This window comes from Thunnus thynnus, chromosome 3 (assembly GCF_963924715.1).
Source record: "Thunnus thynnus chromosome 3, fThuThy2.1, whole genome shotgun sequence".
In the NCBI taxonomy this organism is placed as follows: domain Eukaryota; kingdom Metazoa; phylum Chordata; class Actinopteri; order Scombriformes; family Scombridae; genus Thunnus; species Thunnus thynnus.
The window spans coordinates 36,648,817-36,660,944 of NC_089519.1; the positions used below are offsets into that span (position 1 = coordinate 36,648,817).

At 39.6% G+C, this 12,128-nt stretch overlaps 1 protein-coding gene across 1 annotated transcript; it reads right to left on the bottom strand.

Moving 5' to 3' along the window:
* Positions 1-6,601: 6,601 nt before the first annotated feature.
* Positions 6,602-9,877, bottom strand: LOC137180339 (E3 ubiquitin-protein ligase TRIM39-like). Its single transcript, XM_067585667.1, has one exon. It carries the CDS (start codon positions 9,320-9,322, stop codon positions 7,673-7,675), a length of 1,650 nt encoding a protein of 549 aa, XP_067441768.1. The 5' UTR covers positions 9,323-9,877; the 3' UTR covers positions 6,602-7,672.
* Positions 9,878-12,128: the final 2,251 nt, after the last annotated feature.

Sequence of the window (12,128 nt, forward strand, 5' to 3'; positions counted from 1 at the left end):
TTCACATTTCTGACATTTTCTAATATGATTCCCTTGTTTTTTTCTTGCTTGTAAAATTTGAGTCACCTATGGTTATTCTCAGCCTGCTGAATAAATATATTTCCACATAAAAATTTTGAACATGCACAAACACACAGACAACTGTTGAGGTAAAAGTCTATTTGGCAGGTTTTTTTGAGTTGCAACACCAAGGAATTTTCTCCAATGACAATCTGATTCAATAATTATGATCTATCATTTTAATGTTTATTTCTTTCTTGAATTATATGATTATATATTTTTCAATAATTCAGATAATACTATCTCTCAGTGGACTTAATGATTTGCATGTTGTATATGCAAATATGTCAACCATCAGAGATTTTGCCTGTTTATACAAAGACATCTACCCCTTTAATTTGGTTGGTTGTATAAAGCCAACGAGGGCAATGTGGTAAATTTATGAGCAAGATTGCTTTATGTAAATTCTGGGTTTTTCCATCATGTTGACTTGTACTCTTCATGTTGTCAGGTATTTAATTTCCTGGATTTGTCAAAAACAGACATATCTCTCAGGTATTTTATCCATGAATTTTATATATTACAACTCTTTCATCTCTATTGATTGTAACAAAACATATTTTGTCAGGAAATTGGATTTGAGACATTTTTTTTATTAACATCTTTTTAAAGAACAACAACAAAAAAAATAGAACATAGCAGCAAAAAGTGTTCATGTTTAGTATTGAGGTTACAGTGGGTGGTGGTGCTGGTGTACTGGACTGCATTATATTTCGTCCACTCCAATTACATACATGAGAGGGGCAAAATATTAGGAACACTTTTCAATATAATACAATGTCAACAAAAACTGAAAATGTATAAGCCTCATAAAAGTAGAATTTATGGCAAAGCTGTTGTATTGAATTACATTAGATTGCACTAATTAGATTGCAGCATTTTCAACAGGTATTTATCTCACTTTGCACAGGAAAACTCTTCTCGATCACCAAGGTACATTATTTAAAATCTAAATTAATTTTCATCTGAAAAACTGCCTCCAGAACGTTGTGGACACTTCTCCAAAATGGCACCACAGTGAGGCAGTTCCAGAAAATGTGGAAGTGATTTGCCACAGCGCCTGCGCAGGACCTCCAGCAGACAGTTTGATTAGCATAGTTAGTAGTTTCAGCTGTAGTACAGAAGACTCAAATCACTTCCAGTTGAATTCTCTCCAGGAAGGAGAGATTGTCATTCAGGTCCTGTCTCATGTTTCTGTGTTACTGTGAAAATTTCATTAACAATACTTTCCATGCTTAGAAGTTGCACTGCACATATGATCTGCCTCAGTCAAACGCACCTTGAAAACAAGACAAAATGGAAAAATGGACTGATATATGTCTTCAAAGATGAACAATCCCCCAACCACAGAGTGGATCGGCTTCTGAAAGTTTCAGGAAGTCTTTGTCATTACCTGTAGAATAAGAAAAACACTATTCCTGTCTAAAATAGAGATCCAGTGTCAGTACTGACTGAAGAATGTGGCCTTAACAACTCTACTGAAAAGTCATAATATCCTGTGAGAAAGAAATAATTAATTCAATGAGTATTCCATCTAGCATTATTTGCATCCATCCTCTTTTGAGCTATCGGTTGTACGTGTTGGGTTACTTTGGGTCTAGCCTAGGCCTTGAGGTCTCACTACAATTCTTAAGTAGAAGTAGACGTTCTCTCCTCTCCTTGAGACTCGGAGTAACTGTCTGTGTTGTTTGGGGAAGTGAAAGCCTCTCTGATAAAGGGTGAATCAGCATTGCCATGGTTACCAAGGTTGCAGGTAGATAGGTAAGTGAGTAGATTCAATGGCATAATCAGACATTCAAACCAGAGTGTGCTGATGGTGACCTGAAGTTCCATGCAATGTGACCTGAACTGACACGGGTAAAGTGCAGTTCCTTGTTTAGAAACTAGTGAACCAAGGACTAATTTTTCATATTGTAGGCTGATCTGTTGAGGTTAAAGACTAAGAGTCAGACCTTCAGAAGGCAGAACGGGCCATCGCTCAATATCTCCACAACAGTCCGGAAATTAAAGATTGATTTCATGAAAAATACGGTCTTGTTGGCCCGACAATGACTTAGCAACGTCCCAAGTTGCACTGGGTGTGTTTTAGTGAAATATGTTTGCTTGTAACACTGTGAAACCCCATACTGTATCAAGCTTAACAGTGTCTCATCGTGTCTTCACAGTGCCATACTCTGAGAGACCCAACTTGGGCCCGACATGCTGAGTGGGCCCTATCTTACACTCATTGGGCCCTATCTTACACCCGGCACAAAGCCGCACCAAGCGCAATGCAAGTGTCTTTGCTAGTTTAAGACTGACACAGTTGTCATTTTCCCGTCCAGCGCCCATATTAAATAGCAATGGCACTTGTGCCCGTCTGAGCGCCCATGGGCATGTTGGTCTTAAAATGAGGTGTGGTCAGGCGCATTGTTGGCACACTGCTATCTTGAGGCAGCAGAGAGCAATTGTGCTTTTGACCAACAAAAACCTGGTCTAAAGTCAATGGCACAGTGTTTCACTGTTATTTTAAGGGCACATTATTAGGACAGTAATGTGCGCCTACATAGATAAGTACACAACACGCATACACTCTGCTTGTTAAACGCACACGGATGCGCAGCAGCACACAGACATTCAAAAGATGACAAATAAAAGGATAACAGTGTGAAAGATAATTATTGTGTACATTAACATATTTTAAAAAAATACATGTCATAATGGTTAGTCATAATATTTATCAGAATTAGGTAATCACAGTAATGACAGATAAAATTGTCTCATTATTTGACCAAATCATGGCAATACATGTAGACAGACGGACGACAACGGATCAAACACAGATCGACTTTCCTGCTACATCAATAAATGAGGACATGAGGAAATAAATGAGGTGAAAACAATGATTATACTAAAGAAGGAAGTAAATCTGCACAGCTCTTAGCTGCTGCCAGCAGCAGGATCAGCACCTTGGAGAGTTCATCTGTTACTCCATGACTGAACAAAATGATTTTTAAGAAACCAAAGCTGTAACTGAAAAAAAAACCTTTTCGAAAATCAAATGAAAATAAATTTGCAACAAATTAATGAACAGGACATTGAGCTGGTGGTCTGGGGCTGGCCACTGGAGGATCCAGGAGCAGCAGTGTGCTCGAGCAGATCCGTTTCCTCTGCAGAGAAGCGTTCTTTCTTACTACTTGGCAAATGCGCCATTATAATAGTAATCCACCAAGCTGCAAGCACACCTGGCTTTTAAAGGGAATGGGAGATGACACTCTCATTGGTTTAATGCATGTCACGCCCAAAACACACCCATGATTAATTAGGAGATTATGGACATCCCCTTTGAACCATGCGCCTGGCGCTGTGACCATTTTTTCCTCTGTTAAAATAGCAAAAGTGGATTTGGACTCAACCTAAATGCACTTGCACCATTCGCTTCAGACTGTGTGCTTTAGATCGTTAAAATAGGGCCCATTGCCTACGTTTGCTAAGCATGGCTTTAACACAAAATATAATTAAGTAAATGCAGTTCTACCTGTTCTCAAAAGTTACAGTGATTGTCAGTGGTTCAGAGTTTTCTTCTGTATTGATGGTAAGCCTTGCCATGCCATTGGATGCAGTAATGACCAGCACCTTGTCCGCATTCACCACCACTTCAACACCTTCTGTGGGAGTGCCATCAGGATTCACAACTTCAGTCTGCCATCCAAGACACACACAGCTAAACACTTAAAAAAACATCCAGCTAACTAAAGACCCAGTGCATGTGAAGTTCTAGTTTTCTCAGGAAACCTATCTGTTTGAGGAGGTTTGCATTTGCATCATAAGATGCATGACAGATGCAATCATAGCAGTAATAAAATATATTATTATGAAAGTATTAAACAGTGTGTGGATTTTACTTTTGTTCGGAAAATTAACATTTTGAGAGGAGATTTATATCACTTTAAAAAATGGTACATCACTAAAATGACTCAGGCATCAAAGAAATGTCTGTTGTCAGTTATTTAAAAAATAATACTATTTTTCAGGATATAGTCCTGTGTGATTTAAAAAAAAGACAATTAATGTGTTTTAATGTATACTGTATATATTAAGTCTTTGCTTTTTTTATCTTATTTGGAAAATTTCAACACTCATAGTACAAATGTTTGCTGCTGAAGCAATATGACCCACACATGATCAAACACACTGAACGTACACACAGGTAGAGATTAAGTTTATTTTAATATCTAGTATTTTAAGCAGTTTTAGGCACGTTATTATTTTTGGTGCTTAATTTCAGAGTGACAACAAAATATATTAAAACTGCCTTTCACTGTACAAATTAATATGCATTATTTCCCACCATTCCCATCAGATCACAGCGCCTTCCTCCTCCTCAAACCACAATATAAACAAAGCAGGTAGCTGTAAGGAAAAGAGAGATCAGGTGTTGGACTGCTCTATCAGAAGCTATGCTGCAGGACACGCTGAGTGATGTTGACTGGGATATGTTCCAATCCAGCTCACGACAACATCAGTGAGTCAGTGAGCGGAGGTAGACTTAGCTATGCTGGCCAGTGATATCCCTGCACTGACTGTATGACCATTTACAAACACGAAACCATGGGTTGATGGAGCCATCTGCTGCAATCTGCTGCTTGCATCTCAGGACTTGCTATCTGAGATGTGGAGGACTACAAGGTGGTAGAGGTTTTCATGAGGACCTGAACTGAGACCTGACCCGGGATCCGAGTTGTACCGCTTCCAAATTCTACTCAGTCTAATCTGGTTGGATCAAGTCTGGTTTTACTGCGGAGGGTTTGGGGTCTGTATGTTAATATGTCCAATACCTGAGTGGATCTGAATAGATCTGTATCAGTTCTGATCGTCGGGTACGTCACAATCACTGTAACTGTGTATTTTAGGGAGAGAGGAGAATGTAAACTGTCAAGTGAACAGAATATACATGAAAAACAAGTTAAAGGAAAGGGAAAAGGAGAACAAAGAGCTAAAACCAACCGGCACATCATCTGTTTGGTCCTGTTTTATAGGCCTAGTCAACAAAGATGAGGAAAAAGTTCTGACAAATAAGGCCAAACTTGGGAAAATCAGTAGGCCTAGTCTACAAGATTTATGAGTTTGGAATTTGATTCTCAGACGTTAAAGGTTTTATATGTAGAATTATGAATTATCCTTTTTTATTGTCAATGAATGAGAGGGTAGTAATGTAATTTAAAAAACAAGACCTTCCCCAACCTCCTCGGTTGTCTGTAACAACCTTTGGACTGATTTCTATGTGAAGGACCTGGGTGGGAGCGTCAAATATCAAAATGTATTATAGTAAAAATTATTGCACAATCCCAATGGCCTACTAGCGTTAATTGCCTGATACTACCAGGAGCAAGGGGGGGTCTCAATCACAGGGGAAACTGGACGAGAGAAGGGGAGAAAGCAAATAAATAAAACACCCACATGTGTTCTCAAAAACCCAAACCACTCTGTACCGTGCACCACCACCAGGGGGAAAAGATCTCATCGGCCCGGCCTAGGCCCACAGTTCCTACAGGCAGAGGCAGAGAATTAATGCAGGCACATAAGGAGGGGGAACATATAACATGAGCCGACCAACCGTGCACCAGGTTGCAAAAAAAAAAAAAAAACTAAGTCAAAGTCAAATTGAAAACAAAATTGAATTTAGAAAAAAAAAGAAGTCAGTACAATTTAACAAATTAAACTAAAGCACAAGAAATAAGATAAGCAAAAGAAAAAAAAAGAGAAAATAAATTAAACATAAGGAAAAGTTAAAGAAAATGAACAAAAAGCTTAACCAAATTAATAAAACAACAAACTATACACTCCTCTGGCTCAGGGTTGCTATAACACCAGCAGTCAATACATCATAAATGAAGTAGACCAGGTTACAGCGTAGCAGCAGCGGAGATTGCGTTGTAACAGCAGTGAAATGGAGGAGAACAGCAGCAACACCAGGACAGCAGCCCAGGCTGGAGGGCAGCAGGATGCCGCGGGATGCAGCCAGCAAGCAGAGGTGCAGCCTCCCAGGTACCAGGAGGAGAGTTTCTGTGACTGCTGCAGCCCAAACACACTGACAGCAGAGATAAATTGCCCACGCTGTGAGCTTCCAGCAGGCCAAAAGACAGGCTCCACTTACAGACACCGGAGGGCCAGCAGCTCGTCACACAAAGACAGCAAGGGAATGACAGTGCAGTGATTTAATCCCAACACTGTGCCGCAATTAGTTGAGCGCCTACAGGTGTCAGTGGGCGGTACCGGGTGGAGAAGGAGGCAAGAGAGAAAAAGAAAGAAAAATTAAAGCTGCAAGCAGCATTGAACGGGCCCTCACGCCTCCATGCATGTCGCACCATGACGCAATCGAAGGTCCTCTGTCAGGGGCATGTAGACGTCTTCAGACCCGGGCTGTTTTCAGACAGTGCAAGAAGGAGATAAACATCACTTCCTCTGTTCACTGTTTTGCCTGCTGCTGGGGCTGCTTCGCTGAAATTTCGTAGGGGGCGCTATTCAGCCAGTTTGCATCACTGATGGAATATTGTCATGTAGTCGTTGGTCGCAACCGTTAAAAATATTTAATGAAATGAAATGAACCATGTTTTAAGGTGATATAAAGCACTGATGGATGTTTTTAATTCAAATATTGGTTATTGTACAATTGACATAAAGTTTAACAATGTGCAACAATAAAAAAACATTTGGATAATTTACCTCAGTAGAAAACAAACCTCTCAATAGATTGTAGGTCAAACAAGTAAAAAAACAATAATCAGTGCAGAGAGAAAATATTGAAACATGATGATACAAAGCTGCATATGTAGACTGATAAGTTTTTGGTAAAGAAAGCAGAAAAATATCAATCTTATCAGTATTCAAACAAATTGGCCAAAGTGGGCAGTAACTAAACAAACCTTAAAATAAGAAAATCCTTTATACACATTATACATATATTCTATTAATCAACTGCAGAGCTGCAACTAATGATTATTTTCATTAACAATTAAACTTGTTTAAACCTGATTTAGAATCATTATTTAATCTATAAAATGTCAGAAAATAGTGAAAATATTCATCACAGTTTCTAAGAGTTCAAGGTGTCTTTGAATGTTTTGTCTGACCAACAGTCCAAAACCCAAAAATATTCCAGTTACCATCATATACAGCAGAGAGTAGCAGCAAAACCTCACATTTAAAAAGATGGAGCCTGAGAATGTTTGTCTGACAAATAATTTAAACGATTATCAATCAATCAATTAATCTCTTGTTGTTCCATTGTCATTAAATGTTTCAGCACTTATTACAGCCTGTAAAATATTGACACATATTCTGAGTCATGGTCTCGGCCGAACTCTACAATGAAGCCTTATGACACTGAAATATTCACACTTTGTTTTCTGTGGTTTCACTTCAAACTGAAAGTTTTGTTTTTTTGGAAACTTTGTGTTTTTCACTAGAAATGAAACTAAAGTTCTGTGGATTTGATCAGATGTTTAAATAGAGATTTTATTTTAAATAGAAATCCTAGTTTTATTTTTTCTCATAATAAACAAGAATGTGTTTGTTTATTTACTCTCTTCAAAAACAAAGACACATTTATGACATAAAACAGGTGATTACTCTACTCAGTTTGATTGACAGGACAGATGATCAGAGGGGCGGAGTTTTTACCACCATCATTAGGACAGGGACTGAAGAATGGGTAGAGTTTCTCAGTGAAGGAGCAGCCAGTAAAGGCGTAGATAAGAACTGCAGCATCTGCGTCATAAAAGGAGACCCGACCCTCCTCATAATCCACAAACACCCCCACCTTCTGAGGCTGAGACTTCAGAGAGAGACGGACTGAAGGGCCAGCAAAAGCTTTGTACTCATTTCCATTTATCAAACATATAGTCCAGTAACCATCCTGAGGTCTAGCTGTGATTTGTCCCTTTCTGTTGATCGACTCTCTGGCCACTCCTAAAGCCCATTCAGTCTTCATTTTAACCTGATTCTCAAAGTAAAATCTGCCTGAAGAGAAACTCTGCTTTCCTAAAACATTTACATAACGAGTAAATCTCTCTGGGTTGTTTGGGAGATTCTTCCTCACGTCACTATCATTTACTTGTTTCTCATCATCAGACAGGATGAGATCAGGATGTGCTGTATCAGGATCAAGAGTCACATCCACTGCATACTGCTGGACCCTCTTCAGCTCGACCTCAGCGAGCAGCTTCTTCATCTCTGTACTGAGCGTCTCCTCCAGCTGAGCCACAGCTCTCACCACAGTCCCCTCACATGATGGTGGACGGACGCTGACTTCTGTCCAGTCTTTGGTGGGTGGAGCAGCTTTCAGGAACGGGAAGTTTTGGAGGAGGTGGAGGTGGTCTTCAGAGCGTGAGAGCTGCTTCACCTCAGAGCTTCTCTTCATCAGCTCAGAGATTTCCTGTTCCAGCTCTTTGATGAAGTCTTCAGCCTGTTTCTCTGTCGTTCTTTGCTTCTCTTCAATCATCTCAATGAGCTCATTCAGGCTTCTCTCAACAGACTCCTTCAGAGCGATGAAGACCTGAACACCTTCTGCTTTCTCTCTGTCTGCATCTTCCTTACTGAGGTCAACTGACCGTTTGATCTCTTGAATATTCAGTCGTCTCTTCTGGATCATCTGCTGAATTTCAGCCTCTGTCCTCCCCAGCTCTGCCTTCTTTCCTTCATATTCTTCTTTCAGAGGAACAAATTCATGTGTCTTGTGGTCTAAAACGGAGCAGAGAACACAGACACATGTCTGGTCAGTCTTACAGAACAGCTCCAGAGGTTTATCGTGCTTCATACACATCCTGTCTTCCAGGTTCTCCACAGGGTCCATCAGCTGATGTCTTTTCAGACATGAAGCTGTCAGATGAGGCTCCAGGTGAGTCTCACAGTAGGAGATCAGACACACCAGACAGGACTTCAGGGCCTTCAGTTTGGTTCCAGTACAGACGTCACAGGGAACTTCTCCTGGTTTGGCAGCTTGTTGCTCTGAGCTGCTGCTGCTGCTGGATTTTTGTTGAGCTTCCTGTCTGAACCGAGAAACCATCTCAGTGAGCAATGTGTTGATGTGAAGCTCAGGTTTTGTGTAGAAAACCTTATTACACATGGGACACAGGTACTGGACATTACTGTTCCAGTGTTCAGTGATGCAGTTTTTGCAGAAGTTGTGTCCACATGGTGTGGTGACTGGATCAGTGAACACATCCAGACAGATGGAGCACAGAAACTGATCTTCAGATCGCAGACAGCTGGCAGCAGACATATCTACATATGTAGTGTGAAAAAGGACACATTTTGTTTAAAATTAAATTTCCATTACTTTTTCAAAAAGGATTAAGGATAATTACTGTTGTATTAAGTATAACGTGATATTAGGTAAAGTAATTAGTATTATAACACTATTGTATTTCGTGTGTTTGTTTGTTTCTTTCTTATTATTCCGCCACTTCAGACCTAAATTTGACCCCCTAAACATGCTCAAAAACTCACCAAATTTGGCAAGACCAACAAATCATATGCTGACACCCCTGACCTAAATCCAACAGGAAGTCCGCAATTAGCCTGTCAATATAAGACTTTGCCTCAATTTTGGCCCCCAAACAAACGCTATCTCCTCCGAGGGCGTTAATGGTATCGATTTCAAACTTTGATACATGACTTATGACACTGTGCTAAAGATCATATTTTTTTGTAAGAAATTTGGTTATGAATCCACTGATACAGGTTTGAAAGTGGTCAGACTTATAGTTTAGATGTCAGAAGCCTCTGTTTGACACAAAGGTCATGCCTCTCCATTGCTTTACATTGTAAGGGTGATGTGGCACTGCAACTTTCGGGGCTTATATAAAATCCAAACCGTTCAAGTTTTTAACAACTTTTGTTCAGCACAGTGTCACAAGCCATGTATCAAAGTTTGAAATCAATACCATTAACGCTCTTGGATGAGATAGCGTTTGTTCGGGGACCAAAATTGAGGCAAAGCCTTATATTTACAGGTTAATTGCGGACTTCCTGTTGGATTTAGGTCAGGGGTGTCAGTGTAGATCTTGATAAGACGAATAAGTCCGTTTTCGTTAGATCTCTCTACGACATTGCTACGGGTCGTGGCAGTCATTTTAGTAACATAGGTAGCGCTAGAGAGCTTTTATCAAATTTTTTACCAGACCTGATGTGCGTGCCAAATTTGGTGAGTTTTTGAGCATGTTTAGGGGGTCAAATTTAGGTCTGAAGTGGCGGAATAATAAGAAAGAAAGAAACAAACACACAAAATACAATAGTGCCTTTGCACCTTTGGTGCTCAGGCCCTAATCAAAGCTGCAAGCAGCATTGAACGGGCCCTCATGCCTCCTTGCATGTCGGGCAGCGGCGCAATCGAAGGGCTTCTGTCACGGCATATAGATGTCTTCAGACCCAGGCTGTTTTCAGACAGTGCAAGAAGGAGATAAACATCACTTCCTTTGTCCACTGTTTTGCCTGTTGCTGGGGCTGCTTCCCTGACATTTCGTAGGGGGCGCTATTCAGCTAGTTTGCATCATTGATGGAATATTGTCATGTAGACGTGTTCAGGCTGGGACTCTTATCAAACATGTAAAGTTTGGTGCAGACTGGAGCATTTACAATAAAGTTATAGCAACTTCCTCTGTCATGGCAGAGCATCAAATCTCAACGGTGCAAGGATGAGAATTTTCTGCAGGGTGAGACATGTCTGTCTTGCTCACACCTGTGGCATCAACATTATGCAAGTTTTGGGCCCATTCACTCGAATTTCAATTAGTAAACTGAAAACTCTTGATGAGTTTGTGTGTAAAACAAATTAATTTCCTAATTTTCATCAAATCTATACTGTTTGTTGTCTGTGTTACAGAATAAATAGAAAACAAAGTTTTATTTGTCTCCCCTTTTTTTGCTGATCCTAAAAATCATCCGATCCGTGACTCAAATTCGTAATATGATCCGAACCGTGAGTTTTGTGATCCGTTGCACCCCTAGCATTAACATGTCAGCTTTGTAGACTATATTTTGTATGTCATGCACATAGATAAGAGTGTGTAAGTCATGTATTTGATACATGCATTAATACTTTCTGATGTGAACCTACACTTTTAGATCTGTGAATGTTTTTAGTGTTCAGTCTTTCTAGTATTCAGCACTGATCTGTTCCTGTATCACATTATAAGCTTTGTGGTACTTTATATATTTCTGTATACTAAGAAAATACATGGGAAACACATGTAAATCATGTGATATCTTGTCTGTTTTTGATAAGAACATAAATCTGTTGTCACAATAGAACAATACTATAAATTTGAATTTCATTTTGTTGGTAAAATCACACATCTGAACCAGTCCATGGCTAAAATGAGCTCTTCTTTGTTTAGAAACAATGTGTATATGCTAAATGTCTTTAAAGAAGCAGCCGTTACACCAGTCAGGGGTTTTTGTTTTTAAAAGCAAATTGTTTTATTGGCATATAAAATTGCCCCCCACCCCTCTGATTTCATCAGGTGGGGAACAATGATATAGTTTGATGCGGTTTGTTGTAAGATTCCATGTTGGTTTCCCTCCTGTTCTGTTGAGTCACCAGCTGCCACTGGTGTGGGGGTTGAATGCAGCTCATTTTTGTAGGATACAACAGAAAGGTCTATATACATACAGTACATTATATACAAACTTTGTATGAAGTTTGGTGTTATTATCATTTATTTTACAATAATTATAGGTCTTATATTTATAATTCAGAAGTGGGGATGACCTATGAGGGGAAGGGAAAAAACAGAGTGAGGGTGACAGTTTAGTGATAAAGTGCTGTAGAAAAATACCATCAAAACTAAAATTTGTAGCTCTGTACTGCAGTTTTTCCTTTATTAGGGCCCGAGCACCTAGCGGTTCGCTCACACTCTCCATTCAAATATATGAGTATTTTTCTGTGTCCAGCTGCAGTTACTTATTGTCTCTACACACCTGACAGTACACGTCAATCAAACTTTGACCAGGTCATGTGGGTCAAAAGACTTTACTTATCTAAAAATAGAGTTGATGACAATTAGAAAATTAATTTGTTTTACACA

Coding starts and splice junctions, on each gene's coding strand:
- LOC137180339 (XM_067585667.1), bottom strand. CDS start 9,322: ATGTCTGCTGCCAGCTGTCTGCGATCTGAAGATCAGTTTCTGTGCTCC.